This window comes from Dendrobates tinctorius, unplaced genomic scaffold (genome assembly GCF_039654945.1).
Source record: "Dendrobates tinctorius isolate UK_male_01 unplaced genomic scaffold, ASM3965494v1 ptg000070l, whole genome shotgun sequence".
Taxonomy (NCBI): Eukaryota; Metazoa; Chordata; class Amphibia; order Anura; family Dendrobatidae; genus Dendrobates; species Dendrobates tinctorius.
Window position 1 is genome coordinate 39997432 of NW_027361738.1, and position 27773 is coordinate 40025204.

Below are 27773 nucleotides of genomic sequence, written 5' to 3' on the forward strand. Positions count from 1 at the left end.
TTAAGCGTTATGTTTCGAAAATGCAAGAAGTATGGGGAGGAAAAACTTTTTTTTTTTTAAATTCTGAATAAATCTTGCATTTATAATAAGTACTAGTATAGTAAAGACTTTGGGTGTTTAATAAAAAAATCACTGGTGTAAATTTTTAAAAGAAATACGTATGCGATAACTAGATAAATCTCTCCCTGTGAGCTGAGCAGGGCTGGAAAAACTGACATGTCACATAAGCTGCATAAGGCTTCTTATCCTGCAGGTGTCTGAATCGGAGATTATTTCTAGGCTTTTTCTAGAGACAGATCTTGTACGACAATAAAAGAGGTGGAAAGAGAGTGCGGTGCCACCGAGTGACTGGCGGGGGGGAATAGGTTGGAGTGGGAGACATTGTAGATTTCACAACATTATTTTTTGACAGGGATAGGTGCGAGGGGAACATTAAATGAACATGTCATGCCACCTAAATGAAGAATCTCTGGAACGGAAAAGTAAATAAAAACTAAGATGCCTTTTCGTTCTCGCGCACCTGTCTGCACTGCTCCCGCACTTGGAACACACGCCAGTCAAAATTAGAACATCGAGTTAATCATGTTCTATAGATGACAGCGTAATATCGCAGTGCCGCAACAACTGTGCCAGGGCTGCCACCCTCACTCTAGATGGATATAGTGATACCTGTCATGCACCGAGAACAATATTGGCCTTTCAGGCTAGCTGGCACAAGGTTAGCAATCCAGCAACTGTCCCTTTAGAGGGCACTTGACCTCTTTTTGTTCCATCTGCTAATACAAATTTGTGAGTTCGTTTCATGACTTACTTAGAGCTTGTCATGTAAAGAAAAGCAATGACTAAACCTGTAGTGTAGGCTTATGTGATGTCAATTGCTACCGCAGCATAACAAAATAGAGAGTTTTTGCAAAATAGGTACGGTATATTTCCCGGAGCAAAAAGAAAAAAAGCAAACAAAGCAGTAAATGTAGGTACATGGAGTTTTTCCTGCTCCATAGTGCAAAGATCGCACAATTTTTTTCTTTGTTCAGATCAGGGAAATCAACACAAAACAACCCTCTGTACAAGGAGGTATATGGGGCATCAAAAGGGCCTTAATTGATGACACTAGAATGGAGCAAAGTGAAAAGCGTGTTAGTTGTCATCAGGCTTTTTCTGAAATTTCTATTCTAAGTGACAGCTGGCATGTCACTCTCCGCAAGGAGAAACCTTACTTCTTAGACCCTAGTCCAGAGCCTCTCACCTTGCCAAATCAGATCTCATACTTTGCACTGATGAGAGCCAACAGCTCGAAACACCGTGTCTGCAAATTGAGATTCTGATTTGGCTTGTATCCTAAGTCATACTACAAGACTCGTTAAAGGGTTGATTGTGACTTGTAGGATCGCTACTACCAATAGGTGGCGCTGTAGAGTAAAAGTACTCTTTCTTTCTGAAGAGGCAATTTGCATATTATTTTCCCAGAGGAGCATTGCACGGCGAATAAGTCTCCTTACCTTGACAAGCCACAGCTGGCATGTCACTCTCCGCAAGGAGAAACCTTACTTCTTAGACCCTAGTCCAGAGCCTCTCACCTTGCCAAATCAGATCTCATACTTTGCACTGACGAGAGCCAACAGCTCGAAACACCGTGTCTGCAAATTGAGATTCTGATTTGGCTTGTATCCTAAGTCATACTACAAGACTCGTTAAAGGGTTGATTGTGACTTGTAGGATCGCTACTACCAATAGGTGGCGCTGTAGAGTAAAAGTCCTCTTTCTTTCTGAAGAGGCAATTTGCATATTCTAAGTAAAGCATTAGTGACGATAAGCTGGATCAAGAGACGCCGCAGCCAATGTAGGATCTAGTTTTTTTAGACCGATTTGGTAAAACTAAAAATGTGCTAGATGTCAAGAATGATCCCACATAAAACAAGGGGGTCAGTTCTGGCATCAGTATGTTTCTAATGTTTCAGAACCAAGCCTGAGGGGAAAAAAAAAAAAATCAAATATATGACAGTTGTATGCATGAACCCTATAAAGCAGTCTAGTAAAAGTTCTGCTTTGTTAGACACCAGTCGCCAACTGGAAGTGCCGCGGTTGTGCAGCAAAATTATGTGGAAAAACACAGAATAACCAAGTGCAAGTGTTGAAGCACTTGGCATGTAGAAGTTGGCTATCCTCAATTATAATATTGAAAAGTTTATACAGAGATATTAAAAAATATACTAATTAGAACGGCTCTGTCACACATAGCAAGATCGTTAGTGAGATCGCTGAAACGTCACAAGCTTTGTGACGCAACAGCGACCTCGCCACGTGTGACACATAGCGGCGACCGGCCCCCCGCTCGATATCGCTGATCGTGCTCGAATGTCCTAGGCCATTTTTTGATCGTTGGCGTCCCGCTGGCCAGTGCGCATCGCTGTGTTTGACGCCATCACGACGAGCGACCTCGTTGAAGCACGCCTATCAAGGTCTGAGTCGTTAGAATAGCTGCTGTGTGACAAGGTCCCAACGACCGCCGAGGGATCACCGTATTGTTGCGGCGTCGTTGAGTAGATCTGCCTGTTTGAACGCTTACTAGCGACGCACCAGCGATCCTTACCAGGTCGTATTGTTGTCGGGATCGCTGGAGCGTCGCTATGTGTAACAGTACCCTTACTTTAGTCACACTGTTTCTGGAAAAATAGCTAATCTTTTTTAGAATCACAGATAGAGATAAGCCCATTGCATCTTGCCACCCAAGTCCACAATCCAGGTCAGTGCTATCTAGCCATGGAGAGGAGCTACGTGAATTTTCTTATCCTCCAGGATGTCTGATCGGCTTATGATTAGCCGGGCTGGTGAGCCATCATCTATGCACCACATTGATGATGTCACATCAGGCCAACGAAACAACCATCACAGCGGAGGGAAATCAGAAGCTCAGTAAATTTGCAAAGCTCCTGTCCATGACCAGAGAGCACTGACCTGAACTGAGGACTGGGGCTGCGCAAAGTGATTTATTCAGATCTAATCATGGATAATCCAATTAACTATCCCAAACCACCTCTGGAAGGAAAATATATTTTGTCAAGAGCTTTAGACGGAGTTTTAAAAAGAAAAAGCAAAAAAAAAAAAAAAACAGCTTGCAAATTTGAGAGAACCATGTGTAAAGCCGAGTCTCGTGAAGCACACTGCCAATAAACTATGGAGAACTATAAGCCTGGAAGTCTGATGGGCGAGTTTGTCAGACGCCAGAAGAAAATTTCCTTCCCAAATTCAGAACTCTACATATTCAGAACCATATATCCTAGTGGAGAAAGAATGATGGTCATGGACTGTCATGGTTTGGGATATAAACCTAAGTTTCAGTAAAGGATTATTTTGAATGGGTATCACATAAAGCCAAACCTTGTCCATATGTTTTATTGTGGGTGAGGGGGATGAGGAAGGTGAATTTCCTTTTCAGTCGAGTAGAAGCTGTTAGGGCCCCGTCACACACAGCGATCTCACTAGCGAGATCGCTGATTTTGTGACACATCAGCGATCTCGCCAGCGCGATCGCTGTGTGTGACGGGGATCAGCGACCGGCCCCCCTGCCGGTTATCGCTGATTGTGCTCGAGCGGCCTGGGCCATTTTTCGATTGCTGGTGTCCCGCTGGCCAGCACGCATCGCTGCGTGTGGCAGCGAGAGACCAGCGATCAGCGACGCTGGTTTCTAATGTAAACGTCGGGTATCCAGGAGCCGCGGCTCCTGGATACCCGCTGGTTACCTTGGAAACCGGCGTACACGCTGGGTTCCAAGGTAAACAGCGGGTATCACACCCGACATTTACATTAGAAACCAGAGTCGCTGGTCCTGATCGCTGGGGCTGTCTATGTGACAGCTCACCAGCGATCAGTCTAACGATGTCCCAGCGATCCCATCCATGTCGGATAGTTGGTGGGATCGCTGGGACATCGTTATGTGTGATGGGGGCTTTAGATTAAGGGGGATGAGAGGAGCTTGGATCAACAAAATTAGTCTGAAACGCATTACCTGTCTTAAAACTAATAAAACCCTATTATCACCACTCTGTCCTCCACATTTGCTTTAATGTCCTTACCTGCACTGGTCACGTATAGTCTACCAAAGTGACCGCTGGAGCCAATCACTATTCTTATCAATGGATATTACCAGATCACGGAAGCCAGTGACTGGCTGCAGTAGTCACTTGTATAGAAGGCACTGTAGGAAGCAACAAAGTGCCGAAGCCAGAGTGGCGGTGGACTTAGCAAAAGAGCCATTAGTTATCTGATATTTTATGAATGGCTACCTCTAGACTCACTTTGTCAATCCCAGAAAATAACCTGTAGTCAAGTTGGAAAAATTGCAAAAGATTTCACCCCTTTTTGCGTATTTTGTTACATTACAACCTGTATTTAAATATGTTTGTAATAAGATTTGTGTGTTATGTGTCAGCACTAAAGAGTCTAAGTTGGTGAATTGAGAAACATATAGGAAGAAATTACATTTATGGGATAAAATAAATAAATTTGGCATTTGCATATGTAGTCACCTTTTGTGATAAAGCCTCTAAAATGTCTGGTACAAGCAATAACCTTCATAAGTCATATACTTAGTGCAAGGAAGTACACCTATGTGCAATGTAAGTGTCACATGGTCTGTCAGTTTATACACACCTTTTCTGAAAGGCCACAGAGGCTGCAACACCATTAAGCAAGAGGCACCACTAACCAATCAAAACCATGAAGACCAAGAAGATCTCCAAACAAGTCAGACAAAGTTGTTGAAAAGTACAAGTCAGCATTGGGTTAAAAAAGATATTCCAATCTTTGATGATCCCCCGAAGCACCATCAAATTCATTATCGACAAATGGAAAGCACATGGTACCACAACAAACCTGCCAAGAGAGAGTCACTCACCAAAACTGTCAGTCTGAGCAAGTAGGGCATTAATCAGAGAGGCAGCACAGAGACTAAAACCTGAAGGAACTGCAGAGTTCACAAGCAGAGACTGGAGTAACTGTCCATATGACCACAATAAGTCGTACACTCCATACAGGTAGCCTTTATGAAAGAGTGGGCAGAAAACCGCATTTAGTTACACACAAAAACTGTAAGGCTCATTTTGAGTTTGCCAAAGGACAAGTGGGATACTCCCCAAATGTATGGAGGAAGGGGATGTGGGCCGATGAGACCAACATTGAACTTTTTGGCCACCAAGTTAAATGTAATGTCTGATGTTAAACTAACGCAGCTCATCAACCCAAGAACACCATCCCCACAGTGAAACATAGAGGTGGCAGCATCATGATGTGGGGATGCTTTGTGGCAGAAGGGACAGGGAAAATAGTCAAGAGTCCAGGAGAAGATGGATGGTGCAAAATACAGGGATATTCTTGAGCAAGACCTGCTTCAGTCTATCAGTGATTTGAGACTGGGCCAGGGGTTCACCTTCTAACAAGACAATGACCCATAGCATATCGCTAAAGCAATACTCGAGTGGTTTAAGGGGAAATGAGTAAATGTTTTGGAGTGGCCAAGTCAAAGCCCAGACCTTAATCCAATTGGGAATCTGTGGTCAGACTTGAAGATTTGCTGCTCACCAGAAGAAAACATCTAGCTTGAAAAAGCAGAAACAATTTTGCCTTGAGGAATGGGCAAAAATTCCAGTGCCCACTTGTGGAAACTCAGACTTATCCAAAGCGACTTGCAGCTGTAATTGCTGCCAAAGGAGGCTCTACAAAGTACTGACTTTAGGAGGGTGAATAGTTATGCACTCTGAAGTTTTCCGTTATTTTGTCCTATTTGTTGTTTGATTCACAGTAAAAAGAAAACCAAATGTTCACAGTTCCAGTTCCATGTTCATTACATAAACTGATGCAAACCCTCAAAAAAACCAAAACAGTGAAATTCCAGGTTGTGAGGTAGCAAAACATGAAATATGCCAAGAGGGGTGAATACTTTGGCAAGCCAATATATTTATGTCAATATTCAAGGGTCCACACATTATTTGTCTAGTGGTATACATAGGTTAAAGTAGGGTTCCCCAACTCCAGTCCTCAAGGCCCACCAACAGGTCATGTTTTCAGGATTTCCCTTGTATTGTACAGGTGATGCAATCGTCACCTGAGCAATACTAAGGAAATCCTGAAAACATGATCCGTTGGTGGGCCTTGAGGATTGGAGTTGGGGAACCCTGGGTTAAAGGGTCTGTCCATTATTGTTGAAAATTTGTTTTATTTTATATGTCATGGTATGCATTTGAAAATTAAAATAACATTTTTGCCATTGGGTTTCACTTAAAATTTTGCACTGTTTACTTCAGGTCTCAGAATAAAATATTGTTTTAGAGGCTAAAAATAGTAAAGCCTATAAAAAAACCCCAATATAAATATGATATCGCTGTAATCATACCGACCTAACAAATTGGTCTTATCACTCTTACTGCACGGTGTACGGCGCAAAAAAATAAAAACAATAACTGAATTGCTGGGTTTTTGTTCATTCTGTGTTTGAAAAATCTGAATAAAAAGTGATGTGCCCCAAAATGGTACAAAAAAAAAAAAAAAAATTCTGCAACTCGTCCCACAAAAATAAGCCCTCATATAGCTCTGTTCGCCAATACATAAAGTTACGGCACTAAGAATATGGCAACGAACAAAACCCTACTTTTTATAAACAAGCATAAACAAGCATTTTTACTATGTGGTAGCAGCAAGACCTAAGAGAAAAAAAAAAAAAAACCTATATAAATCTGGTATCACTGTAATCGTACAGACCCAAAGAATAAATCCACCTTACCACTTATATTGAAAGGTTAACAGCGCAAAAGTAAAGACAAGAGCTATTCTTGTACTGCTGTCTATTTGTTAATTCTACCTCCCAAAAATCTGAAAAAACGGACTCCAAAGTGTCTATCTTCCTCATTGTGGGTGGTTCCATTGGGGGTTTCGCCTTAATCACGTTTTTGTGGGAATTACACGGAAACCCAGATGTAAGTCCAGCAAACTATTCTAGCAAACGCTGTGCTCCAAAAGTCAAATAGCGCTTCTTCCTTCTCAGCCCTGACCTGTGACCTAACAGTAATTTCTGACGGCACATGGGACATCACCATGTTTGGGAGAAATTGTGCAATAAATTATGGGGTCTAGTTTCACCTCTAAACCCTTATGCACCTAACAATTTAACAGCAAATAAAAAAAAAAAAATTTTTAATCACAAAAAAATTCATATTTCCACATCTCATTGTTATAAAATTCTGTGAGGCATTCACTACACCCTTAGAAGAAGGCAGTGAAGCTTCCAATATGGGGTCACCTGGGGGTTGCTATTGTAGCGCCCCTGAGGGTTCAGTCACCACAGAGGTACTGCACCTCAGCTAGAGGTGTGGTACTCCGTTGTCAGGTAAGGACGGGGCACTATCCAGAACCCACACACTTACATCCAACACTGTACCTCTCAGGGTTTGCGAGGAGATAGTTATAGGGTGTGGGTGGAGAAAAGTAGTAGGGGGAGTCAGAGAGAGTTGTTATGGAAACAGGAGACAGTTGGAGGGAGGTGAACAGTTGGTGCTGGGGATTGAAGGAGAGGGGAGCACGTCCCTAGACTAGCGCAGCATGAGAGAAAAGAGGAAAGAAAGAAGGGGTCCTAGGGGCATGGGAAGTGAGGAATCCACCCGTGGCGCCCAAATCCACGCCAACAGCAGTTGGGTGGAGGGACCAGGTCTTTGTAGGGGACCGGCCCCAGATTAGTGGAGAAACTGAGGACTCAGCTAGCTAACCGGAGGCTGGAGTATCTGTATGTGCTGCAGCCACATCCACACAATCGCTGAAAAGGCAGCCATATAGGATCAAGGGGACCTAGAGTACGTCACCCGACAAGATCCGGGGCTGCTGGTTCGGGACACTGTGTGTGAAGGTGCAGGGCAGGAAAGGAGGGAGCCAGTGCAGGGAGAAGGTCAGGGAAGGAGCATCTGAAGGGGGCTCTGACACGATGTACTCCAAATTACTTGAGAGCTGGCTGGACCACCAACCCAGAGGACACAGCACCCCGGCTGGGGAATGTAACTGGAGAACTGTGAGTAAAAATGTGGAAACTGCACTCCGCTGTGTCCTCGGATTTATTTACTGCATCACCTGCCTTGCACTACAACCACCATCAAAATCTCTAACACCTATAACTGCCCTGGTGCTTAGCTCTGCCCGTGGAGAGCTGTAACAACTCTGCTGCATCACCAACAGCCCCAGCGGTCTCTATTGCAGAGTCGGCTATCACCTTCAATGCCGAACACCACGGGTGGCGTCACAAATATATTTCTCCATACACTACTACCCCCATCTTTTATTTACATTGCACGCCCATGGTCACAAACCGGGTCACTGCTGCCGTGACATATCCCCTGAAGAACTGACCGGCCCGGTACCGAGTTCCCCTGCCCTAGCGGGTGTTGCAATATTCTGGCACCTCAGGGGCTTGGCTAATGGAGCCCACAATCTATTTAAACGGAATCTGCGTTCTAAAAGCCAAGTAGTGCTCCTTCCAATCCGATGCCTGCCGTATGCTCAAACAGCAGTGTACAACCACATATGCGGTACTGACACATTCAGGGGAAATTGCGTAACAAATTGTGGGGTCCAAATTTTCTCATTACCCCTCGGGTAAATTATAAATTTGGTGCTAAAACAGTATTTTAGTGGAAAAAAAATAATTTTTTGTTCTCACATCTAAAGTTATAAAGTTTTGTGAATCACCTGTAGGTTAAAAATGCTCAGTACACCGCCAGATGAATTGCTTGAGGGGTCTAGTTTCCAAGATGGGGGTCACTTGTTGGGTCACTTCTGCTGTTTTTGCATGTCAGGGGCTCTCCATAGGCAACATGGCATTCACAATCTATTCCAGACAAATAGCGCTCTTTCCTTTCCTAGCCCTGCCATGTGCTCAAACAGAGGATTTTGACTACAAATGGGATATCATAGCGTTCGGGAAAAACTGCATAACAAATTATTGGGTCCGTTATCTCCTGTTATCTATTGTGAAAATTACAAACTTGGGGCTAAAAACATTTTCATGAAAAGAAATGAAAATGTTCAATATGACGACCTAATGTTATCAAATTATGTGTAGTACCTGTGGATTTAAAATGCCTACTATACCCCTGGATAAAATCCTTAAGGGGTGTAGTTTACAAAATGGGGTAACTTGTGGGCACATCAGGGCCTCTCCAAACGCGACATGGCATACGCTCTCGATTCCAGCCATATTTTTAGTTGAAAAAGTCAAATGGCGCTCTTTCCTTTCCGAGCCCTGTCCGTGTGCCCAAACTGTAGTTTTCCAACACATATGTGGTATCGGAATACTCAGAAGAAATTGCACAAAAAATTTTGAGGTCCATTTTGTTCTGTTACCCTTTTGAAGAAAAAAAAAAGGGGCTAGAGTAAAATTTTTGTGAAAAAAAAAGTAAAATGTTATTTTTTTTTTTTTTTTTCTTTCCACATTGCTTTACTTCCTGTGAAGCCCTTGAAGGGTTAGTACAATTCTTGAATGTGGTTTTGAGGACTTTGAGGGGTGCAGTGTTTAGTATGGTATCACTTTTGGGTATTTTCTGTCATATAGACCTCCAAAGTCCCTTCAAATATGATGTGGTTGCTAAAAAAATGGTTTTGTCAATTTTGTTGGAAAAATGAGAAATTGCTGATCAACTTTTAACCCTTCTAACAAAACAAAATTATGTTTCAAAAATTGTGCTGATGTAAAGTACACGTGGCAAATGTTATTTACTTACTATTTTGGGTGCTATAACTCTCTGGTGGTTTAAGAGCATAAGAATTAGCATGACAATTAAAAGTTTGAAAACTGAGAAATTTTTGCCAACTTTCCGATATTTTCACAAATAAACGCAAGTCATATCAAACAAATGTTACCACTATTATGAATGATAATGTGTCACGATAAAAAAACAACCTCAGAATCAGTAGGATCCATTAGAGTGCTCCAGAGTTATTACCAGATAAAGTGACAGTGGTCAGATTTAAAAAATTTGGCCTGGTCATGAAGATGAAAATTGGCCCGGTCACTAAAGGGTTAAACCATTATGCAGACTATTTTTATTTGTTGTTTTATCTGAAAAGTGTTGGAAATCCTGTGTCTGAACAGCAAATTGTAACGATAGAAAAAAAATAAAAGTGAAACAAATATTTGTGCTCCTGCCTATTCCCGAGACGCTGATTGCTCTGCAGAGACTCATTCTGGCTCTGAACGGTTTTGTTTCACCAATTTACCATGCTTCTCTTCATCCTATGCAGTGTACATAGCTAGCAGGGCACGGCAATGACCCTGGCTGCTGCATTTCTTTAGCATCGGAGTGACAGCTGTAACCGTGCCTATTTTGGGGGGGCACAGTCTGGAAAACGTGGTTTTTAAAAGGTCTTGCCCCCCTCATATATGTTTTGTTGCAGCTTCACCTTGAGTGATTTTCTGTACGGAGCATGCCAGATATTTAGAAGGTTGGAAGTGTGAGATAAATATCTAATTTGTTCCACTTTCAATAATATTAGTTGGCAATCCGTTTTATTTTTATCTCCAAAACTGCACGGCACATTGGTGAAAAACAAAGACTTCTGACAAGTAGTAACTTATTTTGCTGATATTTTAACATCATTTTTTTTTTTAGTTACTACGCTTGGTATACAACTGTGCACGGTCTAGAATAAATGCAATTTGCACCTATTTAATGAGATCGCATCTGTATACTTTCGTTTTTTTGCACGTTGTGTTATTTCTACAACGAGCTAAAATGATGGAAGAAAAAGTAATTTGGTGCGTGTGTGCGAGCAGCCTTACGGCGAGTCTCTGGGAATATATAACTATGGTTCTAACAACACAACTATTCATCCTCTAATTTCCCAGTATTCTGTGCTGTAGTCACAGAGCGCTGATCTTAGGCCGTAAGGCTGCAGGAGAAGATTTTTGAGTTTATGTATGCCTGTCCATAGACTTGGGACTCGTCAGTACATCTCCACTCCAAACGGACAAGACTTATGTAAACTAGTAATCCCCCAGTCTGATGTCTGGGGGCTGTATTATAAAAGCGAGAGTATAACGGAAAGTTAGAGTAAGTCTATTCCTCTGCTATTTCACATTTATATATTCCTGGAGAAACTATTTAATTTTTTATAAAGGCTAGAGAAAGATCTGCATTCACTTTAAGAGTAAAAGCCTCGCTTCCCAAGATACTAAAGTGTCAGATGAGCATTAACTCATATTTAGTGCTTTAAAGAAAGTGTTAATCAGAAATGTATGGGACTTATGTAATGTTTTAGGGGACTTTTTGACGCTATATATATATATTTTTGTTGTGTCAAAAATGCAGCATCTTACAGTTCCAGCCAAGTGGATGGGATTTATAGAAATCTAATACCCGCTGTGTTTTTTGTTTTGTTTTTTTACACTGCATAGACTGACTTGCGATGCAAGTTTCCATTCTGCAACATGTCAATTTCTCTTTCAGGTATGCTGAGTTTTATGGGCAGATTTTATCCACATACTTGCATTAGATGAAGAAATTCCAAAAGTAAAAAATGCATATACAAAAATGCCCTAAAAACGCATGTAATCCGCACATGACTGTATCAATAACGGCTTGTCAAAGCCAAGTATCAGGAGGTATTAAAATCAAAGCAGATTTATTTAAAGGGAATCTGTCAGTAGAATCAACCTTCCTAAATCATCTGCATGACCATGTAGGTCACAGGAAGCTGAACAAAATGATACATTGATATCTGTGATCCAATGGCTTATTCCAGAGAAATCCATGTTTGTCTTAATATGAAAATGAGCTGTTAAGATCTATGGGCTGGACATAGATCTCCAAGAGAATCTGCCTCCAGGCAGATTGTCAGGGAGAAAATTATCCAGATCATAGATCAATGTACCATTCTGATTATTTTCTGGACCCACAGACTTAAAAGAGTGAGATGGATCAGTGACATGACTCCATATTTCTAGGAGAAAAACAAAGAGGTATGACCAGGCACATAATGGATACATGTTGTATGAGTGAAAAATAAAGATAAAATTCACACAGGAAAAATGGAAGTATGAAGGAGGCTTTACGTTATTTTAGTCAAACCAATCATCTGTTTGAATCATTTGCATACAATATGATTTCATTTTCACTAAATTTCCTGCCGCCTGTGAAAAACGTACTAATAGCATCATGAATAAGATGGCAATGGGAAGCATTCTGCATCACTGATATAAATAAGATGAAGGCAGCACCTTCCAGTACCTGTGGTTCTCCATTTAACGCAAAAAAAAACAAACAAAAAAACCCCAACTTTCTGAGAGAGTTCATGCTGTGAGAGGGAAGCAGCAGCGTGAAGTCGTTTGATTAGCTGTGCACAGCTTTATTGGATGTATGGACAAAAGGACACACCAAAGAAATTCCCAGTAGGACAACCTCTGATATTTAATACATTATTGTAACATCCATCACTCTTCCAGGTCATGATAAAAAACATTATCATTTTTCCATGTTTTCTAAAAATACTAAATATGAACAATAGCAATTATTATATTATGGGTGAATTTAGCCTAAAAGTGGATTTGTCACCATATTTTACAACACAAGCTGCATTATTTTAACATTGAAACTTTATAACCATTCAAATATGGATTTTCTAAATAAGTATACAAGCTTCTACAGGTCTAAGAAATCTATGTAATACATGGTACAGTTTGCATTCTGACATTGTGTCTGTTCAGTGAATATTGGCATTAATCTATAATTATTAACGCCTTCATGACTGGGACATTTTTCAGCTTTCATCTTTTTCTTCCCTTCTTCCAAGAATCATAACTATTTTATGTTTCAGCCAACACAGCTATATGAGGTATTGTTTGTTTTTTTGTGTGTGGGCCAAATTGTATTTTTCATTGGAATCATCCATTTTACCATGCAATGTACTGGGGAACGGGAAATAGAATAAATATGTACTGAAGCTACAAAGAAAAAAATCCAATTCCGAAATTGTTTTATTTTTATGGCATTCGTTGTTGGGTAAAAATGACCTGGAAATACAATTCTTCACGCGCAGCTGGAGATCTCGGCACCAAGATCTTGGGCCCGCGTTCATAGCAGATCAGTGATGACAAGCATGGGGGTCTTCTGCAGACTCCCGGGTTGTCATGTCAACCCATCAGCGCCCCGCAATCATGTGACAGAGGCGCCGATGAGCGGGGTTAGTGACGGGCTTCCAGCGTAATCATGTTAAATCCGGCTGTCAAAGATGACAGCTGTTATGTGCCAGAAAAGATGCGGGCTCAGAGCCGGAGTATGCCTCAAAAGGGAATACACAACCGATGACGTACCCACACGTCCTAGGTCATGAAGGGTTTAACTTTAGGCCTTTTAGAGATGATTTTATCTTCACCTTGCTTAACTGTTCACAATAACAGTAATTTTGACAGGGGTGGCCAAACTTTTACATGCCACTATACATCTTCAATTTGTTGTCATCATTTAATACCCATAACTTTCCTATTTTATTCAGTAGATGGAGCGGTTTGAGAGCTTTTTTGCAAGACAAGCTGTAATTTTACTGGCACATACAACTTTTTGATTATTTATAAAAAAAAAAAAAAAAAAAAAAAATGAAGTTGTAGATGAACAAACCAGCAAAGATGGAGTTTACAGTGCAGTATGACTGACATGCTAACTTTGTTTTGTGGGTTGATAAGATAACAAAATTACATTTTATCTTTTATATATTTTTCAAAGAAAAATAATTTAAAAAAATGCTTTTTTTTTTAGCTCGCCATATTGTAAGAGAGCCAACTTTTAATTTTTTTTTCTACTTAAGAACTGTATAAGTGCATGTTTTTCGTGTACGGAGCTGTAGCTTTTATTGGGACCATATAGGGACATACAAGACTTTTTGATGACTTCTTTATCTTATTTTAGCTGATCCTAACAAAAACATAAATTTATGATATAGGTTTTCTTTTTTTCTAACAGGACTGAAAAATATAGTTTTATAGTATGGATCATTATGAATTTGGAAACACCAAATATGTGTGCATTTTACTTTTTTCTAACAAATAAGCCATTCTTTATTGTTAGAATTGTAGTTTTGTTTGTCTTTATTTTTTAATGTAACACAGACTTTTTTTTTTTTTTTTTTACAATACTTACTACTCTCACAAGGAGACTTAAACCAGTGATCATATTGATAATACACTGTAATACTTATGTAGTGCAGTGCATTATCCAATCTGTCAGTGTGTGACTGACAAGTAGCCTAGTAGACCCTATATCCAGTAAGATCTGATGGGCTGAGGGATATTGCAGACATGGAAACCATTGACTGTTGGGTTTGTTTGGCAACCAGAGACCTATCAGTACCCCACAATAGCACTTTGGGGGATACCGATAAGCTGACAGAGGCATACAGTATGAGAGGTTAAAGTGCTGGAATTGGATCTAGCTCCAGGAGCTCAGCTGTGTACAGCCGGCTTCTTCTACAGAGGTACAGGCACAACTACTGAGTAGTAAATGTCCGCCCAAATGCATGGAAGTACATGCAATCTGCCCACTTGTGGGAAGGGATTCAAAGGTTTTTCCACTACTTTTACATTGATGATCTTTCCTTAGAACACATCATCAATATCAGATCGGTTGCGGTTAAACACCCGGCATCCCCACTGATCAGCTGCTGTCGCCACCTTGACTTTGTTTCTGTTTGCTAAAAATATATTTTAACATGAGAGAAAATGTACTGACCTTGACAATATGTGACCGGATCTCTTTTCCCTTCCACACTGTGGTATAAAATAGCTGTACAGAGCACTCCAATTTGGAACAAAAGTAATGTCATATTGAATACCTAAAAAGAAATAATAATATAAGTTCACCCCAAAGTATCAGCATTTATATTTGTATTGAATTCTGCTTTTTTGCTAATGGGCTGTTGGAGTTTTTTATGAATTTTCTATTGGTATGTTTTAATTTTATGCAACAGAGGAACCTTTTTAATGTTTTTTTTTTATTTTGGTATTTTTGCTTCAGGAGGTAGAATGAACCAATAGACCAATTTTGCCATTATTTTTCGTTAACCGTGCAAGTGATGTGGATCAAATATTGATTTGTCTAATTTTTTTTTTCTTTCTTTTGTGGACAGAGTCATCAAAATGTTTTTTTCTGGAGTAAAACACTTTGAAAAGTCGTAAAACCTTTTACGCAATTCAAAGTTGTGCAAAACTATTTTGACTTTTGCTGCTTTCACACCAGTCCTGGCCATATCAGCCAAAGTGAGTGCATAATGGGGGCAAGACAGGGCATGGCGAGGCCCACCCGACAAGTTCTTCAAGAGTTCCGTGTCTCTAACATCATGTCCGCTTTCTATCTGAAACTCAACCTTTCCAAAACTGAACTACTTCTGCGCTCGCGGTCTACTGACTTCCCTTAAAGCTGACATCTCCCTCTCCATGTGTGGCCCCACAATAAATCCCCGGCAGCAGGCGCGCTGTCTGGGTGTTATGTTTGACACCAATCATTCCTTCACCTCCCATATACAATCTTTTGCCTGCTCTTGCCGCTCACACCTATAGAACATCTCTAGAATCCGTCCCTTTCTCATCATGAAAACAAGAAAAACCCTCACTGTCGCCCTGATCCACTCCCGCATTGACTACTGTAATTCTCTATTAATCGGCCTCCCCATCCATCGACTTTCCCCTCTCCAGTCCATCCTTAATGCACCAGGCAGGGTAGTCTATCTAGCTAATCGGTACTCGGACGCCTGTGCTCTGTGCCAGTCATTTCACTGGCTGCCCATTCATTATAGGATACAATTCAAACTGCTGTGGTTCCTCCCTCATTTTAGTTTATCTGCCTACCTGCTCGTTACGCTCTGCAAGCAACTTTCGACTAACCTCTGCACTAATCCATACCTCCCACTGCCGACTCCAAGACTTCTCCCGCGTTGCGCCAATCCTCTGGAATGCTCTACCCCAAAAAATTAGGACTATCCACCAACTTACACAGTTTTAGGTGCTCCCTCAAAACACATCTGTTCAAAGCAGCCTATCACGTGCCCTAATTAAGTTCTTTTGTGTGTGTGTCCCCCATTCACTATCTGAATGGAAACCATGGAAACACTACCAAGGAAACACTGCCATGGAAACAACAAAAACCCTCACTGTCACCCTGATCCACTCCCGCCTGGACTACTGTAACGCTCTAATAATTGGCCTCCCCCTCACTCGTCTCTCCCCTCTCCAGTCCATTCTTAATGCAGCAGCCAGGGTTGTCCATCTGGCTAATCGTTTCTCGGACGCATCTGCTCTTCGCCAGTCGTTACACTGGCTGCCCATTCATTACAGGATACAATTCAAAGTACTTGTTCTCACCCACAAAGCTATCCACAGTGCGGCACCCCCTTACATCTCCTCCCTCATTTCTGTCTATCGGCCTAACCGACCACTGCGCTCTGCAAATGACTTTCGACTAACCTCTGCCCTAATCCGTACCTCCCACTCCCGACTCCAAGACTTCTCCCGTGCTGCGCCAATCCTCTGGAATGCTCTACCCCAAGATATTAGGACCATCCACAATTTGCATAGTTTTAGGCGTTCGCTCAAAACACATTTGTTCAGAGCGGCCTATCACATTCAGTAATCAAAGTCATTTTATGCTTGTGTGTAGCCCATTCACTATCTCCATCTATCCCCCACCCCCTGAAGATGGCTGGACCACCATTGTAAATACAAAACTGTGCTTTGTATCGCCCCCACCTCATTGTAGATTGTAAGCTCCCACGAGCAGGGTCGTCTTATTTCGCTTTAATTATTGTGTTAACGTTATTACTTATGACTGTTGTGTTTGAAACTGTTCAACTGTAAAGCGCTGCGGAATATGTTGGCGCTATATAGGTAAAGATTATTATTATCTGAGAATAACCCTCCATCAAACTCCACCGCACTCAATGGCACCACAAATACTGGCTGGTGACTACCTCATGCAGTTTTTATCTATCCCCCATTCCTTCAAGATGGCTGAACCCTCATTGTAAATAAGCCCCCTTTGTGTCTCCCCCACCACATTATAGATTGTAAGCTCACACGAGCAGGGTCATCTTATTTTGCTTTAATTATTGTATTATTTTAAACGTTACTTATGACTGTTGTGTATGAACAGTTAAACTGTAAAGCACTGCGGATTATTATTACTTTACAGCACAAATGCAATCCAGTCGGAGACTGGAGTAACATTTCTTACAATATGATGCACCTAATTCATTAAGTGGCATGGGACGGGTAATGAATTACGCACATCTTACTCCTGTTTGCCCATCAATAAGACTGAAGCACGAAATGCTAGAATTACTGAATTAGGCCCTTGGTCTAGAAAAAAAAAAATGAAGATGTGAGCAGTCCTATACACTTTAAAGAGTATGTGTAATATCCATGGAAAACACAGCTAGAACATGGACATGAAAAAGAAAAATCTAAATGAAGCCTAACGCTGCAGTCAGACGACCGTAGACTAATGTGAGAGTATAGGGCCAGTTATGGCAATGACACTCGGCTTTTTTATCAATACCCCTGAAAAGTAACATAGTAACATAGTTATTAAGGTTGAAGGGAGACTTTGAGTCCATCTAGTTCAACCCATATCCTATCCTAACTTGCCCTAACATGTTGATCCAGAGGAAGGCAAAAAAAACCCATGTGGCAACAGTAAGCTTCACATTGGGGAAAAAAATTCCTTCCCGACTCCACATACGGCAATCAGACTAGCTCCCTGGATCAACGCAATATCAAGGAAACTAGTGTATATACCCTGTAATATTATACTTTTCAAGAAAGGCATCCAGTCCCTTCTTAAATTTTTGTAGTGAATCACTCATTACATCATCATATGGCAGAGAGTTCCATAGTCTCACTGCTCTTACAGTAAAGAATCCGTGTCTGTGAGTATGCTTAAACCTTCTTTCCTCCAGACGTAGAGGATGCCCCCTTGTCCCCGTCACAGGTCTAAGAGTAAAAAGATCATTAGAAAGGTCTTTGTATTGTCCCCACATATATTTATACATTGTAATAAGATCACCCCTAAGCCTTCGATTCTCCAAACTAAATAACCCCAAGTGTAATAACCTGTCTTGGTATTGCAGACCCCCTAGTTCCCTAATAACCTTGGTCGCTCTTCTCTGCACCCGCTCCAGTTCAGCTATGTCTTTCTTATACACCGGAGACCAGAACTGTACACAGTATTCTAAGTGTGGTCGCACTAGTGACTTACAGTGCCTACAAGTAGTATTCAACCACCTGCAGATTTAGCAGGTTTACACATTCGGAATTAACTTGGCATTGTGACATTTGGACTGTAGATCAGCCTGGAAGTGTGAAATGCACTGCAGCAAAAATGAATGTTATTTCTTTGTTTAATTTTTTTTTAAATTGTGAAAAGTTTATTCAGAGGGTCATTTATTATTCAACCCCTCAAACCACCAGAATTCTGTTTGGTTCCCCTAAAGTATTAAGAAGTATTTCAGGCACAAAGAACAATGAGCTTCACATGTTTGGATTAATTATCTCTTTTTCCAGCCTTTTCTGACTATTTAAGACCCTCCCCAAACTTGTGAACAGCACTCATACATGGTCAACATGGGAAAGACAAAGGAGCATTCCAAGGCCATCAAGAGACAAGATCGTGGAGGGTCACAAGGCTGGCAAGGGGTACAAAACCCTTTCCAAGGAGCTGGGCCTACCTGTCTCCACTGTTGGGAGCATCATCCGGAAGTGGAAGGCTTATGGAACTACTGTTAACCTTCCACGGCCTGGACCGCCTTTGAAAGTTTCCTCCCGAGCCGAGGCCAGGCTTGTCCGAAGAGTCAAGGCTAACCCAAGGACAACAAGGAAGGAGCTCCGGGAAGATCTCATGGCAGTGGGGACATTGGTTTCAGTCAATACCATAAGTAACGTACTCCACCGCAATGGTCTCCGTTCCAGACGAGCCCGTAAGGTACCTTTACTTTCAAAGCGTCATGTCAAGGCTCGTCTACAGTTTGCTCATGATCACTTGGAGGACTCTGAGACAGACTGGTTCAAGGTTCTCTGGTCTGATGAGACCAAGATCGAGATCTTTGGTGCCAACCACACACGTGACGTTTGGAGACTGGATGGCACTGCATACGACCCCAAGAATACCATCCCTACAGTCAAGCATGGTGGTGGCAGCATCATACTGTGGGGCTGTTTCTCAGCCAAGGGGCCTGCCCATCTGGTCCGCATCCATGGGAAGATGGATAGCACGGCCTACCTGGAGATTTTGGCCAAGAACCTCCGCTCCTCCATCAAGGATCTTAAGATGGGTCGTCATTTCATCTTTCAACAAGACAACGACCCAAAGCACACAGCCAAGAAAACCAAGGCCTGGTTCAAGAGGCAAAAAATCAAGGTGTTGGAGTGGCCTAGTCAGTCTCCTGACCTTAACCCAATTGAAAACTTGTGGAAGGAGCTCAAGATTAAAGTCCACATGAGACACCCAAAGAACCTAGATAACTTGGAGAAGATCTGCATGGAGGAGTGAGCCAAGATAACTCCAGAGACCTGTGCCGGCCTGATCAGGTCTTATAAAAGATGATTATTAGCTGTAATTGCAAACAAGGGTTATTCCACAAAATATTAAACCTAGGGGTTGAATAATAATTGACCCACACTTGTATGTTTAAAATTTATTAAAATTTAACTGAGCAACATAACTTTTTGGTTTGTAAGATTTATGCATCTGTTAATAAATCCTGCTCTTGTGTGAAGTTTGAAGGCTCTAACTTATTTGCATCTTATCAAACCTGCTAAATCTGCAGGGGGTTGAATACTACTTGTAGGCACTGTATATAGAGGTAAAATTATGTTCTCCTCATGAGCATCTATGCCTCTTTTAATGCATCCCATTATTTTATTTGCCTTTGCAGCAGCTACTTGACTCTGGCCGCTAAATGTGAGTTTGTCGTCCACCCATACACCCAGGTCTTTTTCAGTGACTGTTTTGCCCAGGGTTTTACAATTAAGCACATAATTATACAACTTGTTCGTTCTACCCAAGTGCATGACCCTACATTTATCCCCATTAAAGCTCATTTGCCATTTATCAGCCCAAGCTTCTAGTTTACATAAATCCTCCTGTAATATAAAATTGTCCTCCTCTGTATTAATTACCCTGCAGAGTTTAGTGTCATCTGCAAATATTGAAATTCTACTCTCTATGCCCCCTACAAGGTCATTAATAAATATGTTAAAAAGAAGCGGGCCCAAAACTGACCCCTGTGGTACCCCACTGCTAACCGTGACCCAGTCCGAGTGTGCTCCATTAATAACCACCCTTTGGTTTCCTATCCCTGAGCCAGCTCTTAACCCACCTACACATATTTTCCCCTATCCCCATTGTTCTCATTTTATGTATCAACCTTTTGTGTGGCACCGTATCAAAAGCTTTTGAAAAGTCCATGTACACCACGTCCACTGCATTCCCTTGGTCCAGTCCGGAACTTACCTCTTCATAAAAGCTTATCAGATTAGTCTGACAGGAACGGTCTCTTGTAAACCCATGTTGATATTGGGTCATAAGGTTATTCTTCTCCAGATACTCCAGTATAGTATCTCTTAGAAAACCCTCCAGGATTTTACCCACAGTTGAGGTTAAACTTACTGGCCTATAATTTCCAAGTTCAGTTTTTGTCCCCTTTTTGAATATTGGCACCACATTTGCTATACGCCAGTCCTGTGGTACAGACCCTGTTATTATGGAATCTTTAAAGATTAAAAATAGTGGTCTATCTATGACTGTGCTTAATTCCTGCAGTACTCGTGGGTGTATCCCATCCGGGCCCGGGGATTTGTCAATTTTAGTGATTTGTAGACGCCGCCGTACTTCCTGCTGGGTTAAGCAGGTGACATTTAATGGAGAATTTTTATCCCTGATCATGTTATCTGTCATGGGATTTTCTTGTGTAAATACTGTTGAAAAAAAGTCATTTAGCATATTGGCTTTTTCCTCATCCACCATTTCACCCAGACTATTTTTAAGGGGACCAACACTATCATTTTTTAGTTTCTTACTATTTATGTAGTTAAAGAATGTTTTGGGATTATTTTTACTTTCTCTGGCAATGAGTCTCTCTATCTCAATCTTTGCTGTCTTGATTTGCTTTTTACAGAATTTATTTAATCTTCTGTATTTATTTAATGCCTCATCACTACCTACTTGCTTTAATTCTCTAAATGCTTTATTTTTATCTCTTATTGCACCCCTTACAGCTCTATTTAGCCATAGTGGTTTCCTCCTATTTCTCGCATGTTTATTCCCATACGGTATATATTGTGCACAGGTCCTATTCAGGATGCTAATAAACGTCTCCCATTTTCTTTGTGTATTTTTATGTCTCAGGAGATCGTCCCAGTTAATTACACCAAGATCATCTCTCATCCGTTGGAAATTTGCCTTCCTGAAGTTTAGTGTCCTTGTAACCCCTCTACTACACATCTTATTAAAGGATACTTATTAAAGTGATAATTGAAATGTAATATTGATACCTCTCATGTTCGGTCCTTGGATATAGAGTGCTAGGTCATTCTGCCTTTATTTGTAATGTTATCATTAAATTTTTATGATATATGTACCATATTTTTCAGACTATAAGAAACACTTTCTATCCAAATTTGGGAGGAAAATACGGTGCATCTTATAGTCTGAATGTAGCCTAGTTTGCTGTGGGCGGAGGGCAGCTGGCATGCTATGAATTCACCGCTGCCGCTCTAGACAGGAGGAAGTGGGCAGTCTCCTATCCAGATCATGAGCTGCAGTGACGTAATAAAGAGGTAGGGCCGGAGCAGCACAATGCGCAGTCCCCACTAACCCTGCCTCTTCATTACGTCACTGCAGTTCGTGATCTGGACCGAAGACCGCCCACTTCCTTCGGTCTAGCACCACGGAAAAGAGAACAGAAGCTGTTAAGAGGCAAGCAAGTTGTAATTTAAAAAAAGAATACATATAAACTATAACTCCTAGCATGCCACTAGAGCTGCAGTACATGCTGGGAGGATATTGGCCAACTACTTGAAAACAATGGCACCTGGACCTGTCTGAAACAGGCTGCCCGATCCACAGGCAGCATGTTTCAGGTACTGGCTGAATAACTTTCCTGAAACGTACTTTAAAAGTCATTGGCACCGAGCCACACTGGAGACTAATGAATGAATCAATAGCATAGAACATTTGTCCCAAGTGTTAGACATACACATTCCATAAAAACCGGGTGAAGACTTTCAATTTACCAGCCGCCATCTTCAGGTTATCGGTACTGCTCTGGTCGTCCTCTGCAGGTTGTGACCCGTCAGATCTCTCCAGTGTCTGCTGAACGAACATGATGTCACTTCTCAATGTAAGTCACCGACAGTCAGAAAGAGACCAAAACAAAGCTCTCATAGACGTACATTGACAGCTTGGGACCACAACCCCTGACTCAGGGAGTCAGAAGGTACGATAACATGGCTGATCAGGACCGGAACAGTGCCGAAAAGAGCAGAAGACAGAGGCTGCCAAGTATATTATTGGCAGCAGGGAACCTTTGTAATTGGCATCACTCCGGCGCTGAAATAATAAAAAAAAACGCTGGAGTGGTGCTTTTACTTTAAACCTTCACATAATTTTTGGAAAAAAAATTCTGAGGTGGACTACCCTTTAAAATTAATATTTTGTGAATGGAAAATGTACAGTAAGGCTAGGGCTACACAGCAACTTTGCCCATGATACCTGTCGCTTGACCAAAGTTTACTAGGTGTTGTAACATCGCAAGGCAAATCAAAGAATTAGCATTGTAACCACCAGAGAGATGAGACAAGCCAGTTATAAGAAATCTAACAATTTCAGAAATTTTGCATCACATAACAAGTGTTATAGCAAAAGTCGCCGTGTAGCCCCAATCTAGTAGTTGCATCATAACGTTCTTCATATACCTTCCATTTGTACAATACAAACATGGTCATTGGCATAAGGATTGTATATAGCATCTATGTTCTGCCGTGCTGTTGCTTCCTTCCATAGCCCGTAACAGGGTGTGATTTAAGAAATAGGGGTGTGTTATTATGGTTATGATTAATATGCACTCTCCGAATATCCCGACTTCATTAAACAATAAACTGGTATGGCCCTATCCTCCATGCATGGAGTAAACATCTACATTTCCTGTACAGACATGAAAAGCTCAGCAGACATACGATAATTACTGATGGCAATGAACAGAATTTTCAGAACACAAAAATCTTCTTTACTTCCTTACTTTAAGGCCACATTCAGTATATTACATCAGTATGTGTAAGCCAAAAATCAGGAGAGAAAAGTAAAACAGAAACACGTCACCACTTCTGCATTTATCACCCACTCCTGGTTTTTCCTTACAACTACTGATGTAAAATACTGACCGAATACTGAATGTGTGAACGTGGCCTAACTCTTCAATCTCTGCTGGGAAGACAGAGCTTCCTACTTACCTGTGTTTGCAGCAGGAACACGACCACTTTTATATTCACTGCTTAAAGTACTGTATTAGGAAGGTGCTGCCGGCTCAGATGAGCATTTACGGTACAAGAATAACAGGTGTTTCAAGGGTCTATTCATTATTCACGTGGTGTCTCCTACTACTGCCACGATACTTGTAGGAGCATGCTGGTTCAGATGATTGACATGTGAGAAAGCCAATCAGAGGCGGCACTGGTAAGCTGTTAGCAAATCATTTACTATCTCTCCTGTGTGAACGTCCCATCTGGGATTCCAGAGAGAAACCTTGAAATTCAATCACACAGAGGAGAACAAACACGTGCCTTGTCTTTGGACTGTTGCCTCTGTAGCCTTAGCAGCTTACCTGAGATGCAGAAAATACAATACAGTGTACCAAATAGCAGGATAAATACTATGTACAAGTGTAAGACATTGCTCTAAAATAGGAGGGAATTTTCAAAATTCATCTTTAAGTGGTAAATGTTCCAACCCCCCCCCCCCCCCCCCCAAAGAAACAAAACAAAAACAAACTAAAAAAATAAGTGTTCAACCCCCGACAGTCCTGGTGCTCCTCTCCAGTTCTGGAAGTGATGACATCCAGTCTATCAGCCTCCTGACCATTCCGGTCAATCACTGGCATATACGACACAAAATCTCTGATCGGTGATCAAACAAATGCACTGGAGCAACAGGACGTTAAAGGAAGGATTCTTTTCATGGATGTGTGAATTTTAGCTTACAGAAAAATATAAACTTTATCGCCCTCACAACCTTGGGGATTTTCCATTTTGTGTTTTTGCTCCCCCTCTTCCCAGAGCCATAACTTTTTTTTATTTTTCTGTCAATAAGGCCATGTGAGGGCTTGTTTTTTGCGCGACGAGTTGTACTCTTGAACGACACCATTGGTTTTAAGACATCGTGTAGTGGAAAATGGGAAAAAAAAATCCAAGTGTGGTGAAATTGCAAGAAAAGTGAAATTACAGTTTTTTTTTTTTTGTTTTTTTTTTTACTGTGTTCACTAAATGCTAAAACTGACCTGCCATTATGATTCTCCAGGTTATTATGAGTTCGTAAAATACTAAACCTGTATAGGTTCTTTTTTATTTAAAAGTGGTGAAAAAAAATTCAAAGTTTGTAAAAAAAACAACAACAAAAAAGACCCATAGCATCTCCATTTTTTGTGATGTGGGTCTGAGAGAGAACTTATTTTTTGCGGGTTGAGATGACGTTTTTATTGATACCATTTTGGACGCCTGCTATTGCATTTTACTGCAATGTTTAGGCGACCAAAAAAATGCAATTCTGGGGTTTTGATTTTTTTTTTCTCATTACGTCGTTTACTGATCGGATGAATTTTTTTCATATTTTGATAGATTGGGCATTTATGAACACATACCAAATATGTGTATTTTTTATTGTTTCATTTTGAATGAGGCAAAAGGGGTGATTTGAACTTTTTAAAAATATTTTTAAAAATATTTACCTGCTTCAATAGATTTCATAGAAGACTTGAAGCTTCTGATCACTTGTGCTACACAGATCAGGGCCCAGGTTGTCATGGTAATCCATCCGCGCCCTGCGATCATGTGACAGGGTCGCTGATGGGGGAGATAAAGATGCGCTTTCAGCGCAATCCTGTTAAATGCCGCAATCAGAGATTGACAGTGGAAATTAATAACAGCCGCAGGGGGATCACAATTCCATCTGTGGCTGTTAGGGGCACAAGACGGCTGATCAGATCAGCTTTCAGATGACTTACAACATGCGGGCTCAGCGCCGGAGCCAGTGGCGTAGCGTGGGGGGGGCGGTCCGCCCCAGGCGGCACGTGTGTGGGGGCGGCGTGGCAGCAGCAGCAATTCCTCTCCTCTGTGGAGAGGACATCTAAATCTCGTTCACGGGCAGCAAACACTCAACCACCTCCATGATGCCCCACAGCAGCACCAGCTACCTCCCCTCCTCCCAGTCAGAGAGCCGCAGCTCGGTCACGTGACGCAGAACATCACCTCTGTGCGCAGTCACATGACCCCGCTGACGTCATCAAATGCTTCCGCCGTTGATGTTTAGCTAATAACAAGATCAGACCGTGGAGCCGGTGACAGTCATACCGGAAATAGCGGCGCTGAGTCAGGTAAGGGCGGCGCCGTTATCACCTCCACAAACTATTGAGCCGCATAACCTGCCGGTGACAGCAGAGAAGCAACGTGACTGCCATGTGTGCGACATTAGTGTACTAGGGGATGTGACCTGACAGCAGGGTACTCCTGTCACTGGGAATAGTCAGCAGGCAGAGCGCTGTGCACCTGTCCTGTGCTCCCCAGTGCTGGGAGGCCTGCGGAGACTTACAGTGGTCAGCATTCACTGACAGCAAGCAGAGGTATGAGAAATGGGGCAATCTGCATGCGAATCCCCCATCTTCTCCCTGCTGTCCTGATCAGATGTCCTCAAGCACAGGCCCCCTATTCTTACAGAGGTTACAGTGCTCAGCTGCTGCTGAACCTCTTTTTTGCATATGAAGAACGGCTGCACGGTTTCGTGTACGGACGACCATCTCTGGAACCCAATTGTTTCAGGACTCCGGTCAGAGTCCCATTTCACTTTCCATTGTAAGTTTTATAACTTAATTTTTTTGATCACTATTCAATCCATTTTCTTTTGGGAGGAAGCAAAGCTTACTCCTTCCCTCACCCCCCCCAAAAAAAAAAAATTCTATTTTTTTCCCTTTTTTCACCGTATGGGATAAATGTTGTAATATTTCATTAATTGGGACAGTCATGCACATAGCGATACCAGATTTTATTTTCCTTTTTATTTATTCTTTTTTAGATTTTGATAACATTCTGGGAGAGTGGTGATCATTTTTAATGTTTTTTTTCCCCTATATTCAATATTTTTTTAAATTCTACTAGGGGATACGAGCAACATCTAAGGGTATGTGCATCACATTTTTTTAGATGTTTTTCCAGAACAGTCATCTTATTTGCGGAAGCAAATAGTTTTTTTTTCCTTTTCTAAGCAGTAACCACCCAAACAATGCTTAGGTCACTTCTTTTAGCTCTTTATTTGAAATATATTGTGCTTTTTCAGGCGGGTTCCAGGTGAATCCAAAACAAAGACCCCTATGAAGCAGCGGCAGTTGTCACATGTAAGGGTCACTATGTGTTCCCCCAGGATGCGCTTGGAGGTGTATTGAGGCCATGCGAGTGCAGTACAGTCACAAGTGTCAGCCTTCGACATGCTGTTTGTCCAGGGCAGATTTAAGAAAACCTGCTGGGCTTTTATTTTTTAAATGGATTACAGGATGGTAGTGGGGCAGTCCGTTTCCTCCCCCGACCCGGGTTTCCCATGTGGCCCATGGCCACAGATTCCAGTTAAAAACCCTGCAGTAAAGGGTTTTGGTTTTTGCAAGAGTGCAGAGCTCGACCTGTGGTAGGCAACACAGGCAAGCAGAGCCAAACAGCAAGGGAGCTGAAAGGCCTGGCACCCTCAGCGTACACGACGGTTTAGGATGTAGACTGTCCTGTACCCGGCTGCGATCCGGAGGTGGACTACATTGTGCTCGGCTGCGAACCGGTGGTGGACTGGCGTGTTTATTGGCTGCAATCTTGAGGATATGTTTTGCGGCTGCGATCCGTAAGATATCGTGTGCTGTGTATATTTGTTGGTTGAGCATTAAAGAGAGTTTCGCTGCGGAACTGGTTGAGTGTTTGCTGCCCGTGAACGAGATTTAGATCTCTCCACAGAGGAGAGGAATTGCTGCTGCTGCCGCGCCACCCCCACACACATGCTGCCTGGGGCGGACCGCCCCTACGCTACGCCACTGCTCTTCGGATGCTTCCGGATTATCAACGACCAAAGGGGCGGCAAATTTTTCGACTGCCCTGGGCGCCACAAACAGTGGCTACGCCACTGGCCGGAGCCTACACCAAAGAGTGGTAAGCGACCCATGACTTATATATTATATATACATACACACATATACATACACACACATCATAAGTCGTGAAGGGGTTAAAGTGGAAAAATCCATGTAAAAAAGATATATCGACAGGAGAAATATTTGAAAGAGGTTTTCCTGGCTAAACCTAAAGTTCTGCAGTGCCAGTACTGCACAGCAGATTTTTGGAAACTTGACTGTGCTATGCGCAGATTGACAGGAATCCCCTTCATTGTGGGTCAAGCAGTCATCACAAATATTTGATTTGAATACTGTGAGAGAGAAGCAGGTAAAGTTGCTAATTGGTGCGT

At 41.8% G+C, this 27773-nt stretch overlaps 1 protein-coding gene across 5 annotated transcripts in view; it reads right to left on the reverse strand.

The window, feature by feature from the left end:
* The window catches only part of CNPY1 (canopy FGF signaling regulator 1), a 183699-nt gene that overhangs the window by 103053 nt on the left and 52873 nt on the right, over window positions 1-27773 (reverse strand). For 3 of the 5 annotated variants that reach the window (XM_073581589.1, XM_073581588.1, XM_073581591.1), the window contains exon 2: window positions 14754-14856. The exons of 1 other annotated variant lie outside the window; for it this stretch is intronic. In XM_073581589.1, coding sequence (XP_073437690.1) covers window positions 14754-14856 — 103 coding nt within the window. Of the gene's footprint in view, window positions 1-14753; window positions 14857-23521; window positions 23679-27773 lie in introns of those variants that run through there. One more of the 5 variants, XM_073581590.1, reaches the window with a different exon arrangement.